Here is an 18,620-nt window from a genome sequence, read left to right on the forward strand (position 1 = left end):
AGCACATACTATTGATCATTGTGTGGGTAGATGAAAGTTATGAACTCCAGTATAATAAACTATTTGCAAGTTTATTCCTTATCCTTTTATTTAGCACTCTCACCATTAAAATATGCCCTTGTTGTGCAATATAATTCTGAAGGCTTAATAATAGAAAGAATTTCACAGAATTCATTCTGGTTTCCCAGCAACTGGCCATTTCATTTTTGCCTCATACTCTTGCATTTTCCTCCTGGGTAACAATCTAAAATGCCCCTGATCTCTATAATACTGTTTTGATTTTTTGTTTTTCTGTTTGCTTATTCAGTTTCTAAGAAGTGTTCCTTAATACTATAACTTCTGATGTGCTGTGCCTTTTTTGTCACTGAACATGACAGCCAACACAATTTTGGGCCAGATGGTATGTGAAAATTTGGTACAGTGTAGTGGTTGTGGAATATGCCAGAATCATTCTCTCCCAGAATCATATCCTCACTATGTCTCTCACTAGTTACTTCTTCTAATCATTAACTGAATCCCTGAAGTTCTCTACTACAAAATGAGATAATTCTGTTTTTATAAGATTATTGCAAACAGCATTTGTGAATCCAAAACCTATTCTGGCTTTTGAGCTAAGATCATAAAGTACATTAATAACGTTCTGCAAATATAAGAATGTGCTTTGACGAGAATATTTCAAAAATGAGAATGGGAGTTCCCGTCATGGCACAGTGGAAATGAATCCAACTAGGAACCATGAGGTTGCGGGTTCGATCCCTGGCCTCACTCAGTGGGTTAAGGATCCAGCGTTGCTGTGAGCTGTGGTGTAGGTTACAGACGTGGCTTGGGTCGCTGTGGCTGTGGCGTAGGCCAGTGACTACGGTTCCATTTCGACCCCTAGCCTGGGAAACTCCATGTTCCGAGGGTGCGGCCCGAAAACGACAAAAGACAAAAAAAAAAAAAAAATAATAAGAATGGATCATAGCAAATTTGGAAGCAGCCAAAGACTGTTCTGCTCTGCCACATAACTCTTTCAGATACTCCTTCCCATGTCCAAAAATGGTATTAATCAGTGACAACATCAGTTGGAATCCAGATCTCTTAGATTTCTTCTTTCTTCTTTATTTAAAAAAAAAAAAGTGTCTTAGAGATGGTAGTGTACTTTCAAGTAGCAAACTTCCAGCTTCTGGTTAGAAAGTGAACAGAAAGGGAGTTTGGACTTTGGATTTCTTGTCATTTTTATTTCCACTTGTGGGATTAATCTTGAATTCTGCGGAATTGTGGACTAAAATGTGCTGCTGCTGCTGCTGCTGCATTAACGCTAATATCACCTTTCAGCCCTAATATCATCTTTCACTTTTCTACTCCTATTCAGTTTTGAGGAGGCAGGATCAGGAAGATGACCAAGAAAGAAGTAGCCAAAAAAGAGACGTGGCCACCCAGCTTCTTCTTCCTAATCAGCTTTCCATCAAGAAGTAATTTATTTTTATAATCAAGGACAACTTATACCATACATTACAAAGTTTCCATCAGCAATGTGGTTGCTTTTTAAAATAATAAATAACAAGGAAAATCACAGAGATAGGAACATTTTCCTTGATCTTCTGAGAATATAAGAAAAGGATTCTTAATTAAAAAAACAGTGAGTAAACACAGAAATATGTTCACTTATTTATCAAATTGTTTTAGTTTATGCACATTTCTTTCAACTCTATTATACAGAAATGCAACATACCATACACATAGAACACTGAAGACCAGCCTGTATACTGTACAAGAATGCCAGCTAAAGGCATTGCAATCACAGCTCCAGCATAGGAACCTAAAGTAGAAGAGAAAATGGGAGAAAGCTAAGTGAAATCAATAGCAATTCTTGACTTCTTCTCATGTTCCTTGGTTGGCTCACACAAACACACGTGTACACTTGCTTTTATGTGTGTTCACACCCATGCACATCCAAACACATATGTCTACAGACTTAGCCATGAGTCTAAGACTACACAAGTTAATATAACCTACTTACCCAAGGGAGAAATATAAAAACAATACTATAAGAAAAAAAATTGAAAAGACTATAATAAAAATCATTCATGAATATATCTGAAAACCCAGGTGAAATGAATAAACTCCTAGAAAAATACAAAATGCAGGAAGAAATAGAGGATTTGAGGAGGCCAATAATAAGTACAGAAATTGAAATGGTGGGTCAAAAACCTTTCCTCATGTACACATACAGACACTCCACGAATGGTTTCACAGGTGAGCTTTACCAACTTGTAAGTTGTTCCTAAGCTTTTACCCACCATAACTGTATCTGCATGTAACACTCACCACAAAAGGAGGTGGTTGCCAATCGACTCCTCTCTAGTGGAGGAGCCCATTTGCTCCATATCCCATGACATGCTGGGTAGGTGACACCCTGTGATGGGGGAAGATATGTATCATCATTTAGATCCAGGATCATTGGAAAATAAGCCCATTCTCTTCTCTGATACTGTTTCCTTGAGTGGGTGCAAGATATCAGGGAAAGTTGCTACTCATAGGTCTTTCTTTGCTGACTCTCTGAAATTCTATTTAAAAACTTTCAGCCCAGACCAGGTAATCCATGTCCTCTTTTTAGTCACATGTTTAAATTCTCCTCACCCTTCAAGTCTTCCTTCTACCTCAATTTCCTTCTGATTAAGGCTTAAAAAAAGACTCTAAGAGTTCCCATCGTGGCTCAGTGGAAACGAATCTGACTAGCATCCATGAGGACTCAGGTTCGATCCCTGGTCTTGCTCAGTGGGTTAAGGAGCTGTGGCGTGGTTTGCAGAAGCAGCTCAGATTTGGTGTTGCTGTGGCTGTGGTGTAGGCTGGCAGCTGAAGCTCAGTTCCAACCCCTGGCCTGGGAACTCCCATATGCCATGGGTGTAACCCTAAAAAAAAGAAAAAGACAAAATATCTGCTTGCCTAACTTTTTCCAATTTTATTTAGCACACTTAGACACAACCTAGTAAAATATATTTACTTGTAGATTAAGACAATCTTCTGATTCTTATTAGCATGCCAACCTTAAGATGATGTCATCCTCCAGTTCCATACCTCAACAAGTCCCTGCAGTATCCTAACAAAGATGACACACCCATAATGCACTCTGGCTGCTGATGGGATTAGCATATTCAGGGTAGAGGTAAGAAGTATGGCAGCTCCAAAAACCCTGGAAAAAAAAGGGGGGGAGTGAATAGATCTATAATTCTCAGATCAAGTTAGTTACAAGCAATTCTAAGGTAGAATGTTTTTTTCTAAAAGAATAAAATAGGTTCCAGCCTTGATTGGCTAGTCATTGCAGATAGATACTTGGACAATTTTTATTTTGTTTGTTTGTCTGTCTGTCTTTGTCTTTTTAGGGCCACACCCATGGCAAATGGAGGTATTCGGGCTAGGGTCTAATCGGAGCTGTATCCACCGGCCTACGCCAGAGCCAGAGCATCAACACGGGATCTGAGCCTCATCTGCGACCTACACCACAGCTCAGGGCAACCAGATCCTTAACCCACTGAGCAAGGCCAGGGATCGAACCCGCAACCTCATGGTTCCTAGTCAGATTCGTTAACCACTAAGCCATGATGGGAACTCCCAACATTTGGACAATTTTGAATTGCTACCTTATTTGAAGCATAAGAAATAAAAGAAGGATCTGGTTATAACTTACTTTTATTCACTTTCTTCATAAATCTAAAATCAAATTTCAAATGCTAAATGAATCATTCTAAATGTTTTTGGTCTACATCTCAGTCTATAATGTAAGCTGCTTAAGATGAAGCTTGTTTTTCAGATATACTATCAGATCCCTAAAGCATAGCACAGTGCCTAATACCTAGTAGATACTCACTGAAGAGCTGTTAAAAAATAATAAATGCCCAAAGGGAGTTATGCCTCACATGATACAACTATTTGCAACTTCCCTAGAGGTTGCTTATACCTAAAAATTTTATGAATGGAATCATATTTAAATGTCCTAAGAAATCTCATGATCAGATCCCACAGGACATATTTTTATAATAGAAATGATAGATACTTTATAAACATTAGGTTTATATATATTTTACAAATTATATATGTTACATTTATCTTTCTTTTGGTGTCGGTGGGTGCATGGGCAGGGTGGCGGATTCTGTCTGAGGCACACCTCTAGCTGCATACATATACACAACAATTTAAGAAAAAGTTGCAGGAAATATGATGCTAACATCTTTATCCATCTGTAAGTAAAAATTCCATTCTACTTTTTTTCTTTTTACAGCCACACCTGCAGCATATGGCATTTCCTGTGCTAGGGGTCGAATTGGAGCTACAGCTGTCATCCCTACATCATAGCCACAGGAACACTGGATCTAAGATGCATCTGCGATCTATGCGACAGCCTGCAGTCACGCCAGATCCTTAACCCACTGAGCAAGGCCAGGGATTGAACCTGCATCCTCACAGAGACAATGTTGGGTTCTTAACCTGCTGAGCCACAAGAGGAACTCCCCATTTCACCATTATTAAAAAAAAATTTCATAATGTTAATACTGAGCAAGAAAAATATCCCCTCAACTGGATAGCTTTAGAAGGATTTGCAGGAGTTTCCTTGTAGTGTAGTGGGTTAAGGATCTTCCACTGTCACTGCAGTGGTTCAGGTCACTACTGTGACACGGATTCAGTCCTCAGCCCAGCAACTTCCACATGCTGCAGGCACAGCCAAAAAATAATATATTTTCTCTTGCAGAGAGGTTTATGGATACGCCATCTCCAATAGGCTAAGATATATTTGGTGCAAGTTTTCTCAAGTCAAACATTGAGTTTTGAATTCAGTCAAGATTGGTTCTGTTAAAATTTGAGAAATAACTTTATAAATGGCTGAGGTGGACCAGCTCTTTTTCTATGAATCATAGGCTGGGTCAAATATTTTGTTTACGTGATGCAGCCTTATATCTGCCTGTCCTCAATGGTTTCTCTTCAGAGGTAAAGAGTCACTTAGGGGGTGAATGTTCCAGTCCATTCTTCCTCTGTGCTATTTGCGGAATAGGTATCTTTGGGCTTGAGTCAAAGAATAACTTATTTCCTAAAGGTGTGGCATAAAATAGAAACTTTCCAGAAATGATTACTAATCTAATATAGAAATGATTACTCCCATTAAAATGCCACACACCCAGTGATATCAAACGCCCACCAGATAGGGATTTATTTTTCAGAAAATAAAACCCCAAATCCCATAATCTTTATACAATAAATATCCAAAATTATTAAAATTGATGTAAAATGTAAAAATCATGCTTGATGACTTTCATATTGAAAGAACTTTCATCTCTCTTAACAGTGAAATCGATGTGCTTGTGTGCAAACCCCAGAACCCTTTGGAGGTTTCCTTTGGTGTTGAGAGGAACTAGAAGGGAATGTATGGGGCATGTTTCCTGAATCTAGGGGTAAATGGTACCTGCTTCTCAAAGGCCAGGGAGGCGAGTATATCTTTCTCCTCTTCTGGGAGTCTGAATGTTGTACCTGTGCAACAGGGAGGATGCGAGTAGAAAGGGCACACAGCACAGGAGCTTGGGGGCATATGGATAGGCTATCTGGGTACTGAAAAACTGGTGTTGAACAGTCCCCTTCTGTAAATCCATTTCTCTTTGCTTATGATCCTCGATAATAATGAGGTTGAGACTGCTTAAGACATCAAGGATAAAGAGAGCCAGAGCTACATAATGCTACAGGATTTTTGAAAGTGTTTCAAAGATTTATGCATCCACCCCATTCAGCCTGTTGGAAGAATTCCTTCAAACGGTTGTCCATGAACCAGCTGCATTAGCATTTCCTGGAGTGCTTATTAAAAATGCAGTTTTCCCACTCCAGACCTCCCAAACAAGAATGTGCTAGGAGTGAAGCCTAGAAATCTGTGTTAATCAGCAGTACAGGTGATAATTTTGCATCCTAAGACTAAAAAAAAAAACCAAAAAAACAAACACTGTAAGTTTTTCATCCAGGTTTATCTAATATGAATGTCTTCTTTTCTAATAATTATTTTGAAGAAATGGTACATGAAGTTTATTTTCTATGAATATAGCTTTTAATCATTAGTTTCTTTCTCCCTATTGGAAGTAGTTCTAGATAAGATGGAGAGAGATGAATTTTATCCACTCTTTAGTTCAAAATAGATACTTGATATTTCGGGATGGATAATTTTTGGTTGTGGGATATAGTCCTGTGCACTGTATGATGTTAACAGCACCCCTGACCTTTATGCACTAGATGTTAGTAGCATATGCCTCCGTGTTGTGATAACCAAAAATGTCTCCAGCAATTGCAAAATGACCTTTGGGGGACAAAATCACCTGTCAGTAGAGCTAAATCAATTATGAAGTCTTTGTTACTCAACTCACACCACAGTCAGAGCTAAATTTAAGTCTGAGTGCTTATTCAACTTGTCAGAACCATGCTAACACTTCACATGCCGTAAAATCCACACTCACGTAACAACTCAGTGATGTAGGCATGATTAATATACCCTTCCTATAGATGCAGAAACTAGGCCTGAGATAAGTTAAATCACTTGCCCAAATTTTTAACCAGTTCCAAGCAGAGGAGCCCTGGTTAACATCTAGTCTGTCTGATTCCAAAACGAGTGGGTTTTGTCACTGGGATTTACATCTGATTAAGCACATAATGTGTGCTTAGTAATGTATTCAGGATTCTAACTATAAATTTAAATAATCATCTTCACAAAGTTACTTGACATCATACTACTATTCCTGAGAGAAAATGTTAATAGATCACTTTCAATGTTTACTTTCCACTCTTACCCTGAATAATGTTTCCAATTATGTAATCTGTGACATTTCTAAATGCTTCCTACTTCTAAATTTCTTAATTTGTTTAACCATCCTTTTTCATTATTAGTGGCCACTGCATCAAAAAATGATTGACTTTTTTCTAACTGTTTAAGATTACAATCCATCAAACTTTTCAGAATCTAGCTTTCTGTTTTTTTTCTGAACCTGCAGCATACAGAAGTTCCCTGGCCAGGGATCGAACCTACCACAAGAGTGACCCCAGCTACTGCAGTGACAACACTGGATCCTTACCTCACTGTCCCACTGTGCCACAAGAGAACTCCTAGAATCTAGTCATTTTTTATTTTATGAAAATGTTATCCAAATCATTATCCAAGTAATTAAAATTCTGATTATTAAAATTATTGGCCAATATGGGAAGTCTTTATACTTTTTCTTGCTGTATAACACACAGCCAAAGTTTAAGCAGCCACTTCATTCAACATTCATTTATGCATTCACACTCCAAACCTTTGTGCAATTATATTCAGGGAACTGTGTTGAGGGGGAGAAGGGAGCTAAAATTTACACAGCACCTACTATACTTTCTCCACCTACTTTAATTCATTTAATCCTCACCACAACTCTCCAAGTTACACTTCCCTTTCATTTTACAAATCAGAGAATAGAGACAGACTGTGAAAGAAAAAAACAAGCAGTGGAGTTGACATTTGAATCTAGAGCTCACTGACATGGAAATCTGTAAATCTGTACACTTTTATATATAGGATGGAACTAAGCGTTAGAAAAAGACAAGGCTGCCCTTGGTATAGTTGAAGAGAAAGAGACAAGTAGCCAAAAGGCCACATATGCCAAAGGCCGTATCAAGAGTACAAACAGAAAGCAAGGAGGGAAAAGTCCTTTCCAGCTGGGGTGACCAGGAAATGAGTCCTTTGGGGGAAACTTTCAAGTTGGGCTTTGCAAGATTAATATGAAAAAGAATGGAGAAATTCCAAAGAGGAAATCGATCAGCAAAACTCAAAAAAAAAAAAAAAAAAAAAAGAGGAGAGGACCTTATACATCAGAAAGTCAGGCAGTATTGAAAATGGTTAGGCAGAGTGGTACTGATGAGTCAGACAATCAGGCATGAGACGGTGAGGAGGATTTGAGGAAATGTATATAGGACAAGGAGGGGAATTAGATGCATCCATAATTCTATGATGTCTTGGAGATGGTGGAGTTTAGGGGGATCAATTTTGCCCCCTAAGTCAAAGAACTATGAAGCTTACTGAAATTGAGGAGAGAGGAAACTATGAAGTCAAGAAGACAGAAAGTGACCAGGATTCATGTAAGTCTGGGCAAGATAAAGGCTTACTGAGAAAAGGGGCCAAAGTCACTAAATGCAGAGGGAAAAAAAGATGACAAATATTGTACAGAAATTCTTCTAAGATGCTAGCTTTGTTGCCTAATAACCATGTGACAGGAAACCTACTTGACCTCTCTAGGCTTTTGATTCCTTGTCTATAAAAAGAGCAATGCTATGTAATGGTGAGAGCATGGTTACCAGGGCCAGAGAGCTGAGGTTCAAAGTCCAGTTCTGTCATGTATTACTTGAGTGACCTTGAACGGTTTATTTTACTATCTACGCTTCATTCCTCTTCTATAAAAGGGAGATAGTAACAGAACTTATGAGTTACTACAAATCAAGCACCCAGATGAATGCCTGGCATCTCCTAAGCATTTAAAGGGTATTGGGAGTTGTTCAACGATTATATTAATCTCTTATATTTCGTAGGATTGCTGTGAGGCTACATGAAATAATACACTCAACAGGCTTAGTCTGGTGCCTGACATATAAAAATAAATCCATAAATGTGAGTCAGTCAAATAGAAATAATAGCCAATGGTGCTACACTAATGTGTGTCAGTCATTGTTTTAGAGTCTCAGTTTAAACTAACAACAACTATGTTAGAGGCCACCATGGCCATTTTTATTTTGTTAATAAAATAACCAAGTCCCAGTGAGTTAAATAAGTTGCTAAGGTCGCATAGACATTAAATAGAGAGCTAAGGTTTACAATGACTCAATCTGGTCCGTAGATCCTAGATACTTAACCATTAAGCTCTATTGTACTTTAATAGCTTTAGATCTAATGCTAATACTAACAGTGCCAGCAGCAGTAGATAGAAGAACAAAAACTCTGAAAGACCAAAGCATTACTGAAAGAAGGATGGTCTTAGCAGTGGGAAGAAAAAGCAAAATTCTACTCTCCTATTGTTGGGTTTGTTTGTTTATTTATTTAGTATAGTTGCTTACAATATTCTATTTATTTTCAGTGTACAACACAGTGATTTAAATTTCCGTAGATTACACTCTATACAAAGTTATTGCAAAATATTGCCTATATTCCCTGTGCTGTACCTTATAATAAATTGTCACTTATTGACTTTATACTTAGTGGTTTGCTTTGAAGTAAGTAATTAAGTGGAGAGGCTCATTTAGGGAGAGTTTTGTCTTTTTTTGAGCAAAGTCTCTGAGCCTCAAAAAAGAAGTGGAAGAAGTAGTAAAACAGAGTATGGAAAAGAAGCTCAGAAAATAGTGTGGTTTAGCACAGTGATTTCTAAACTTCCTTATGCATGATCCTCACATTAGGAAGCTTGTTCAAATACATGGTAATAGGGACCAAAGTTTCTGATTCCATAGGTGTGTGTGGGGCCTAAGAATTTGCATTTCTAACAAATTCTCTGGCAATGCTTATGCTGCTTTTCCTGATATGAGGATCATTGGTCTAGCAATACTATGCTAGATATTCCTGCTGGATATCAGGACAGGAGACAGATCTAGGCCAAGGAGCAGGCCCCAAAAGAGCAGAGTTTGTCATAGCTGAAATAAGGTCCTTACCTTTAATAATAGAGGGAGCTGCAGGGGTGGAATGGAAACACTTGCTGAAAGGGACAATGCCCTTTACAAAATACAAACAATAATTAGGTAACTCAATTAATCAAGACCCAAAGTGAAGTTCTCTGACCTGGCTCTGGTTGCCCTCACTGACTAAACTGACCAAGCAGCTGCCATTTTTTCTTGGGGACATATAAACAACATGGCAGGAGTTCCCATCATCATGCAGTGGAAACAAATCCAACTAGGAACCATGAGGTTGTGGGTTCAGTCCCTGGCCTCACTCAGTGTGTTAAGGATCTGGCATTGCTGAGAGCTATGGTGTAGGTCACAAATGCAGATCAGATCTGGTGTTACTATTGTTGTGGTGTAGGCTAGCAGCTATAGCTCTGATTGGACACCTAGCCTGGGAACCTCCATATGCCATGGGTATGGCCCTAAAAAGCAAAATAAACAAACAAACAAAAAAAACCCCAAAACCCAGAATGACATAACGTTAAGAATATGCATTCTGCGGTTAACACTGTGTGAATTTAATTTCCAACTCAAATTTCTTACTAGGTCTGACCATGTGTAAGTTGTTACAACTTGAATTTTTTAAGCCTTATTTTCTCCATCTCTAAAATGGAGATGTCTTCATACATCAAGGGATTAAATGAATTAATTATGAAAGGGACAGTATCAAGTTAATAATAAGTGGTTTATAACATCAGCTATGATGATATAGACATTTCCTGACATTCAACTGAGTTTTTAGAGAATCGTTATTCCTTGCCCTTTTTCTTCCAGAATGTTTCTGTTCTGATTAAATAATGCTATTTCTGTGACCATGAATTCAAAGTTTTTCCATATCATTCTGAAATTCTAGCAACTAAACATGCATGGAATTCTAGCTTCCATTCTGAGAGCATAGAGAACTGGTTGAAATGCATCAGCCTCTGGATCTGTGCCTCAATAGTCTTATCTAAAATATCTGAGAGGATGGGAGAAAATCTTTGCAAACAATATAACAGGCAAAAGACAAATCTCCAAAATATACAAACAACTCACACAGCTCAACAGCAAAAACAAACAGCTCAACTGAAAAATGGACAGAGACCTAAACAGACATTTCTCCAAAGAAGATGTATGGATGGCCAATAGGCACATGAAAAAGTGCTCAACACCATGAATTATTAGAGAAATGCAAATCAAAACAACAATGAGATATCACCTCACACTGGTCAGAAAGGTTATCACTAACAAGTCAACAAAAAACAAATGCTGGAGAGGGTGTGGAGAAAAGGGAACCCTCCTTCACTGTTGATGGGAAAGTAAATTCCCGCAACCACTATGGAAAACAGTATGGAGGTACCTCAGAAAACTAAATCTAGAACTACCATATGATCCAGCAATCCTATTCCTAGGCATATATATCTGGAAAAAACATTCATTCAAAAATATACACTGGTACAGCCACTATGGAGAACAGTTTGGAGATACCTTAGAAATCTATACATAGAACTTCCATATGACCCCACAATCCCACTCTTGGGCATCTATCTGGACAAAACTCTACTTAAAAGAGACACATGCACCCACATGTTCGTTGCAGCACTATTCACAATAGCCAGGACATGGAAACAACCCAAATGTCCATCAACAGATCATTGGACTAGGAAGATGTGGTATATATACACAATGGAATACTACTCAGCCATAAAAAAGAATGACATAATGCCATTTGCAGCAACATGGATGGAACTAGAGACTCTCATCCTGAGTGAAATGAGCCAGAAAGACAAAGACAAACACCATATGGTATCACTTATAACTGGAATCTAATATCCAGCACAAATGAACATCTCCTCAGAAAAGAAAATCATGGACTTGGAGAAGAGACTTGTGGCTGCCTGATGGGAGGGGGAGGGAGTGGGAGGGATCAGGAGCTTGGGCTTATCAGACACAACTTAGAATAGATTTACAAGGAGATCCTGCTGAGTAGCATTGAGAACTTTGTCTAGATACTCATGTTGCAACAGAACTAAGGGTGGGGAAAAAAAAATATAATTGTAATGTATACATGTAAGGATAACTTGATCCCCTTGCTGTACAGTGGGAAAATAAAAACAACAACAACAACAACAACAAAAATATATACATGTACCTTCATGTTCATCTCAGCACTATTCACAATAGCCAGACATGGAAACTACCCAAATGTTCATTGACAGATGAATGGATTAAGAAGATATATACAATAGAATACTACTCAGCCATATATACAATGGAATACTACTCAGCCATAAAAAAGAACAAAATAATGCCTTTTGCAGCAACATGGATGGAACTTGAGACTCTCATACTTAGTGAATAAGTCAGAAAGAGAAAGACAAATGCCATATGATATCACTTATTTGAGGAATCTAAAATATGGCACAAATGATCCCATCTGCAAAACAGAAACAGATCACAGCCAAGGAGAGAAGACTTGTGGTTGCTGGGGGTTAAGGAGGGAGTGAGATGGACTGGGAATTTAGGGTTGGTAGATGCAAACTGTTACATTTGGAATGGGTGGGCAATGGCATCCAGGAACTATGTATGATTGGGTCACTTTGCTGTACAACAGAAATTGAAGAAACATCAAAAATCAAATATACTTTAATAAATATATATATATATATATATATAAAATAAAATATATGACAGGAAACAGACAAAACTTAGAGCCTTCTCCAAGTCAATTATATCTGTCTTGGTATGCCCCTATGCTTGCCTGCAATACCTACCCATTGTGCTACGCACATATTTTTTCAAGTTATTTGTCTCTCTCAGATATTCCTCAAGCACTATACATCACTTTTATGAGACTTAATCCAAGACATCATGTGGTCCTTCATATCCTGCATCATTTGTGTCTTTTGAAGAAGACAGTCTAGGTCTTTCATTTCTTCAAACTCCTTAACAGTGGCAGGACACTTTTCATGTGGCATGCTCTTAAGAAATGATCACCAGGTACTTTTGCACAGATCTTAAGTAGAGAGAAATGCTATCTCCCTTTCCAGAAATACATGTAGGTGTTAACAAGTCTTTCTTCTCTGAACCTTTTTTATCCTAATGTCTTTTAAAATCAATTGACCATGTATTTGTTCTTGAGTTTTTGATGGGGCACAAACTTCTGCTCTGGGTAGACTAACAATCTTAGGAAGACAAGTTACTCTTATAGAAAAACTGTAAAATGGTAGCTATGGACTACAGAATTATTTTATTTTATTTTGTCTTTTTTGCCATTTCTTGGGCCGCTCCCGCCCCAGGCTAGGGGTCTAATCGGAGTTGAGCTGCCAGCCTATGCCAGAGCCACAGCAACATGGGATCTGAGCCGCGTCTGCGACCCACACCACAGCTCATGGCAACGCTGGCTTGTTAACCCACTGAGCAAGGGCAGGGATCGAACCCGCAACCTCATGGTTCCTAGTCGGATTCGTTAACCACTGCACCACGACGGGAACTCCGGACTACAGAATTTAGAGTGTTCCTACGGATAAATCTTTGCTTGAAACAGTTGCTGAGTTCAAGAACATAGCCCAGTCTGGCCTCATCCTTAAAACTTCCAAACCACACTGTGGAATCTCCTGAAACCAACTGCCATTACACATTCTGTTCAGCACAACATCATCAGCTTCTGAAACCACTCTCTTTGAAGCTCTGCTTTAAATTTAAATTAGGTGGTAATGCTTCAGAGGTGATATATTTCCCTCTTAAAAGATCTCTCCATTTATCAATATTTAATGTATTTGTGTATGTTGCATTATGGTTAACAGTCATCATTTTTGTTTGGCTTGATGTTACAAAATCAAACACATAAACATGAGAATTGAATACATTTTTGATACCTCAACAGAAGGAAATAGATTTTATACTAAGAAACACTTAGTATTCATGTGAGTTTTATTTCCCATAGCACTAATCTCTACCTTGACAAACAATTGCATTTCATGACAATGTTGCCCTGAAAATAATACCTGCCATTACAGTTTTTCAAGTTTCTCCTCTGATCAAAGGACTTGTCTAAAAATCAAAACCTTACAAATAAATAAATATTTTAAATTATTCTACAGCTGTGCTCTTTCCTATAGATCTAGCTGAGCACTAAATAATACTTTTTTTTTAAAGAGACTATAAAATAGATTTTTTTAAAAGAACACACATAGAAATTTATTCAATAGGAGAAGTGTACTTAGTAAAGAAAGAAGCACATCATTTGAAATAAGACATACTGAAGCTCACATGACAGGTCGTCCTCTTACCAGGTAGGGATCTTTAGCAACATAACTCTGCTATTCTGTGTTCAATTCTCTCATCAGTAAAACAAAGACAAGAATGTCTGCCTTATAGAGTTGCTGTATAGAATAATGATATATAAAGTTTAGTGACACATGTATTTATTAATTCCATTTATTTCTAATTGCATCTGCCTCCTGAAATAGAGAATTAAGGCAATTATGAAGACAATTTATATTTTATGTTCTCTCTCTTCCCACCTATAATACAAATATCCTACTTAGGGAGAGATAGAAATTTTATCCCTGAATGATCTACTTCACATTGATTGAAAAGCTCTTCTGATATTCACTCACTCCTCTCCACTTTGTGTGATTAGAGTGTCTCTTCTGTGTTTCCATGCAGTGGAGTTGGCTTTGTATTTTTCCTCATTTTAATATAAAAGCTAGATTTCTGGAATCTTTTTAGCTATGGGGAGGAGGGCTGTCTCTTACTCGATCATATAAATTAAGCAGTCATGCCACTGCTTGACTTCAGAAGGCTTAAAGAGAACATTTGTGCTATTTTTTGGGTTTATTTTTATGAACATTTTGTCTTTGGAAATTCCATTGTGGATTTCTCAGGTACATTTTTGCTGCCTCTCCATAGACTAAATTTAATTTTTAAAACATACCAAATAAAAATGATACCTGAAAATGTTTTAATGAATTGGTGACTAGAGGATAGAAATTTAAGACTCTATTAAATAAAATTAACCAATTACACATTTGTAATATTAATTCAATTTCTGATTTATAGTGTGGAGTTCCCTTATGTCTTGTGTTTTGCTTTATAATTCATTTTAATTAAGAAACTCAGGTAAGTTCTGATCACCATTCCTTCCAAATAAAGGTGAATAATGTGTAGAAAAAATATTTTATTTTATAGAGAAAAATTTTGTAGAAATAAATTTCCTCCAAATAAACATTTTGCCATCTCAATTTTTTTAATTTTTTAATTGTAAATCTAGGTTTTCTATAATATCAGACAGTATATTTATATTGATACCATATATAAAAATAAACCATCCATGAAAATTCTAGCAAATACACTAATTTTTTAGCAGTGAGTTAAATTAAAATATTGCATGCACTGAACAAATAATCAAACTATATAATTATTAATAAAATAAACACTGCTGAACTTGAAGTTCCAAATAGTATGATGAATCTCAACTAAAATGATAGTTCATTTTATTTAAAATCCTTCTCCTTAAAATCGGAATCTACAGGGCTACCTTAAAAACCCCATCCTGGTGTTAACATAAGTCAGTGATTAGGCTAAGGGGGGAAAAAAGCAAAGAAATGTGCAAACTAAATATGAAAATTTTTCTGTCTGAAGAACAGGATTAGAAACTGATGGCTGTTCTCAATTTCTCATAGAACATCATCACAATTTCTGTGAAATGAAATAAGGGCCATTTGCTTATTAAGATTGCTTTTCAAAATGATAAACCACTTGAAAGCTACTTAAAATTGTTATTTTCCTCATCATTTCCTCTGCAGCAAATGACATACTTAGGTAAATTCAATTTTCTTATTTTCAAGTTAAAACCTAATTTTACTTGTTTTTCCTCTGCTTATTATACACACAGACACACACACACCACTCCAATGTTCATAGAGTGATTATAGAGAAGAGACTATAAACATTCCTCAAAAAAGAGGAAACGTATCGGTGTGGGGGTGGGTGTATATGTGTGTGTATGAGGGAGGGTGGAGGTGGGTAGAGGGCGAGGGGGAGTGAGAGGGAGAGAGAGAAAGGAGGCTCTGTATCACCAAACAGGTAAGCCAGAATTGAGAGGCATATAGTAAGTAGCCTGGATATAGAGACATTTGGAAAAGCAAATGCAGTTGCTGAAAAGAAGCATCACACCCCACCAGATGATTAATATTCAGTGTGACCCAGAGTGAGTTAGCTGTGAAATTCTCAGTCATATTCTTTTTCTATGACACTTTGCCACAAACACCCTTGCATATCAAACCCACCCAACAAGGCTTTGGCCAGAGAGGTGACAGGAACACCGGTGACTTGTCATTTCTACACATGATCTCTATTTTCCCGGAATAGAATCCATCAATTTCCATTTGGGCAGGGGTTTGTCACTTAACAAGGATCTAGTGTTCCTCACCCCAGGTGTGGCACTAATCCTCTGCTAGAGGGTCTGAAGGAATAGACGGATTCAGGCTGTTTAATGGATTTAATTTAATCAAACCAGGGTTCGGGTACTTCCCTTTGTCACATCTGATGCCCCCATTCCCAAATTAAAAAAGGAATACACAAGCACGAGCCAGCCCTCTGAGTCCCTTGGCACATCATTATGTTGTAAAAATGACTTCATCACTCATGACAGAGAAATTAGACAGCCCCAACACTGGCATATGGCAACGGGAGAATCATTCTACCAGCTGCCCGCCTGATTCTCTCCTCCCTCAAAATCATGCCCCCCACCCCCACCCCCAGAGGATGCGTCTGCACTGTGGTACTAGGATGTGGCAGCCACAGGGGAAGCCAGAGCTAGTAAGGATGGGAGGAGAGGAGAATGGAAAGAGAGAAGCTCCTGTCAGCAAACCACGTGCAAGCCCTTAGGGACGCCTCCTCCCTGATACATCTATTCAAGGGTATTTTCTTTTGTCAGAAAAAAAGAAGGGCTTTTTTGCATTGCCCCAGATACCTAACCTACAGAGCCCACAATGGGAAGATGGCTCAATGTCTGATAGGCAGCTAGATGAGTGAAATAGAGATAGTCGCCTCTGGCCCTAAAAGACTGGATAATTATAAACCAATTCCATCATAGCAGGATGGTGGTCTCCTGTAGCATGCTTTATGTTGCTGGTCTGAATTATTTTTTTTACCAAAAGGGATTTGCACATATTTCTCACTGGAAGGGTTTAGAAACCTCTGCTTGCAACAGATGTTGCAATGTGTAAGTAAGTACAGAGGAAAAATGATGATAGATAAATAGGTGCTGCGACTCAAGAATTCATTTCCAAAGCTTATTACAATAAATAAAGTACATCTTCATTATTTCATTTCTGTGAAAGAAAATGACAGAATAACACCAGTAAAATGATTCCTTTCTGGGCTTAAAATATGAAGATGTTGTGTTTAAAATATCTTTGCTCCTCTTTCTGAAAATCATTCTCACAAGAGGATTTTTCATAATCAGGCAAGCCAGAATATTTACCTAAAGCATATCAAATTCCACTTTTATAAATGCAAATGCACATTAGTAAACAGTTTTATAATCCATGCGTAAGAATTTGTTCATTTTTAAGTGTAAATCCTCTCTCTTTTATATCGGTGGTACGAATTGAGTTGTAGCAATCAAAATTGTAAGGAAGAACCTTTTCTTTATTGCAAACAAAAGGGCTCAACTATCCTAGTCACACTCAAACCACTGTAATCGTCTAGAAGCTCAAACTACCAAAGGGCCAGGTCAGGAGAAGTTCCAAATACCATGTTTTCTTCTCCAGAAAACCACACTATTTGCTTAAGAAAATCACTTGCGTCATTATCAAGTTTGGATTTTGCCTTTGGAAGGAAAAGAACATGGTCATGCGTGGCCAAATTATTTGGGAGCCAGTACACACACCAAAATGTACTATGTTTCTCTTGTCACAAAAATCTAAGAATCCCTTGGGGCTGCTAAAGTCTTCTCTCTCTAATTTGTGGATTTCTGTCCTGGATATGGGGCATGATAGATGGTAGGCACTCATTCAGAGAGCAGAGGGTTCAGCTTGCTACCGAAAGTGAATTTTGCAATAAAGCGCATAATATCAGGCAGAGGTGTTAAATGTCAACGTAGAGGAGCCTGTGGTCATGCATTACTGGACATCTGAGATTTAGTCACAATCTCTTTGTGACTGTGAGCAGCTCACCACCTCCCTGATTCCCTATTTCCTTTCCCAATCAATAAGTGAGAGGATTGGGTTCGATGAGCCTTGCCTGGTTCTACGTGGGGTCTTTCTGTTATAAGGGAGTTCACTAAGTGCTGCAGATGCATGTGATCCTCAGTCTCTTATCTGAATAAAGAACTATTTTCATTTCAGCAAATGTCAAGTTAAAAACACAAGAAACACCTGAAAAGATCAAATGTCCACTAGGAACTGAACCCTTTTTGAATAAAGGATAGGGGTGGGGAGAAATAATCTGTAACTTTTATCAGAGAAGTCTAACCTCAAACTTAAGTGGATTGCTCTTAAGTGCATCTATGACACCCGGCTAGAATTCAAAGATTGCATATGCACTGAAATACTAGCACTCTCTATACTCTTGGCTAAAAATATTTTAAAACGGCCCTTTACAAGCCTTCAAATGAGATGGTATTTTCAGCGTAAGAATTATTTTAATTGTGAATAATGCGTATGGCAAAATAACTTTAAAAACAGAAATATGACATGTGGAAAGAGGTATTTTCATCGAAATAGAAATCATCTTTTTGTATTACTAACACTTAAGGCTAATTTAAATACAAGTGATACTGAATGACTATAAGATCAATTTTTTCCTGAATTTAAGATGTTCTTAAAAATAAATTACAGCAGCCGACAATTTCTAAGTGCTTGAGGTTTCTAAGAACTTTACACATATTCTCTTATTTAGTTGTCATGATACTCATACCAGGTAGATGGTTTGATTAGTTCTCTTTTACA

At 37.7% G+C, this 18,620-nt stretch overlaps 1 protein-coding gene across 1 annotated transcript in view; it reads right to left on the reverse strand.

Annotated features, from left to right (window-relative positions):
• SLC17A6 (solute carrier family 17 member 6) overlaps window positions 1-18,620 on the reverse strand; it is a 38,857-nt gene that overhangs the window by 11,362 nt on the left and 8,875 nt on the right. Inside the window, exons 4-6 of the mRNA XM_047774275.1 lie at window positions 3,061-3,175; window positions 2,311-2,398; window positions 1,715-1,801 (exon numbers count right to left, since the gene is read on the reverse strand). Coding sequence (XP_047630231.1) covers window positions 1,715-1,801; window positions 2,311-2,398; window positions 3,061-3,175 — 290 coding nt within the window. The remainder of the gene's footprint in view (window positions 1-1,714; window positions 1,802-2,310; window positions 2,399-3,060; window positions 3,176-18,620) is intronic.

Source organism: Phacochoerus africanus, chromosome 4, assembly GCF_016906955.1.
Source record: "Phacochoerus africanus isolate WHEZ1 chromosome 4, ROS_Pafr_v1, whole genome shotgun sequence".
NCBI classification, from domain to species: domain Eukaryota; kingdom Metazoa; phylum Chordata; class Mammalia; order Artiodactyla; family Suidae; genus Phacochoerus; species Phacochoerus africanus.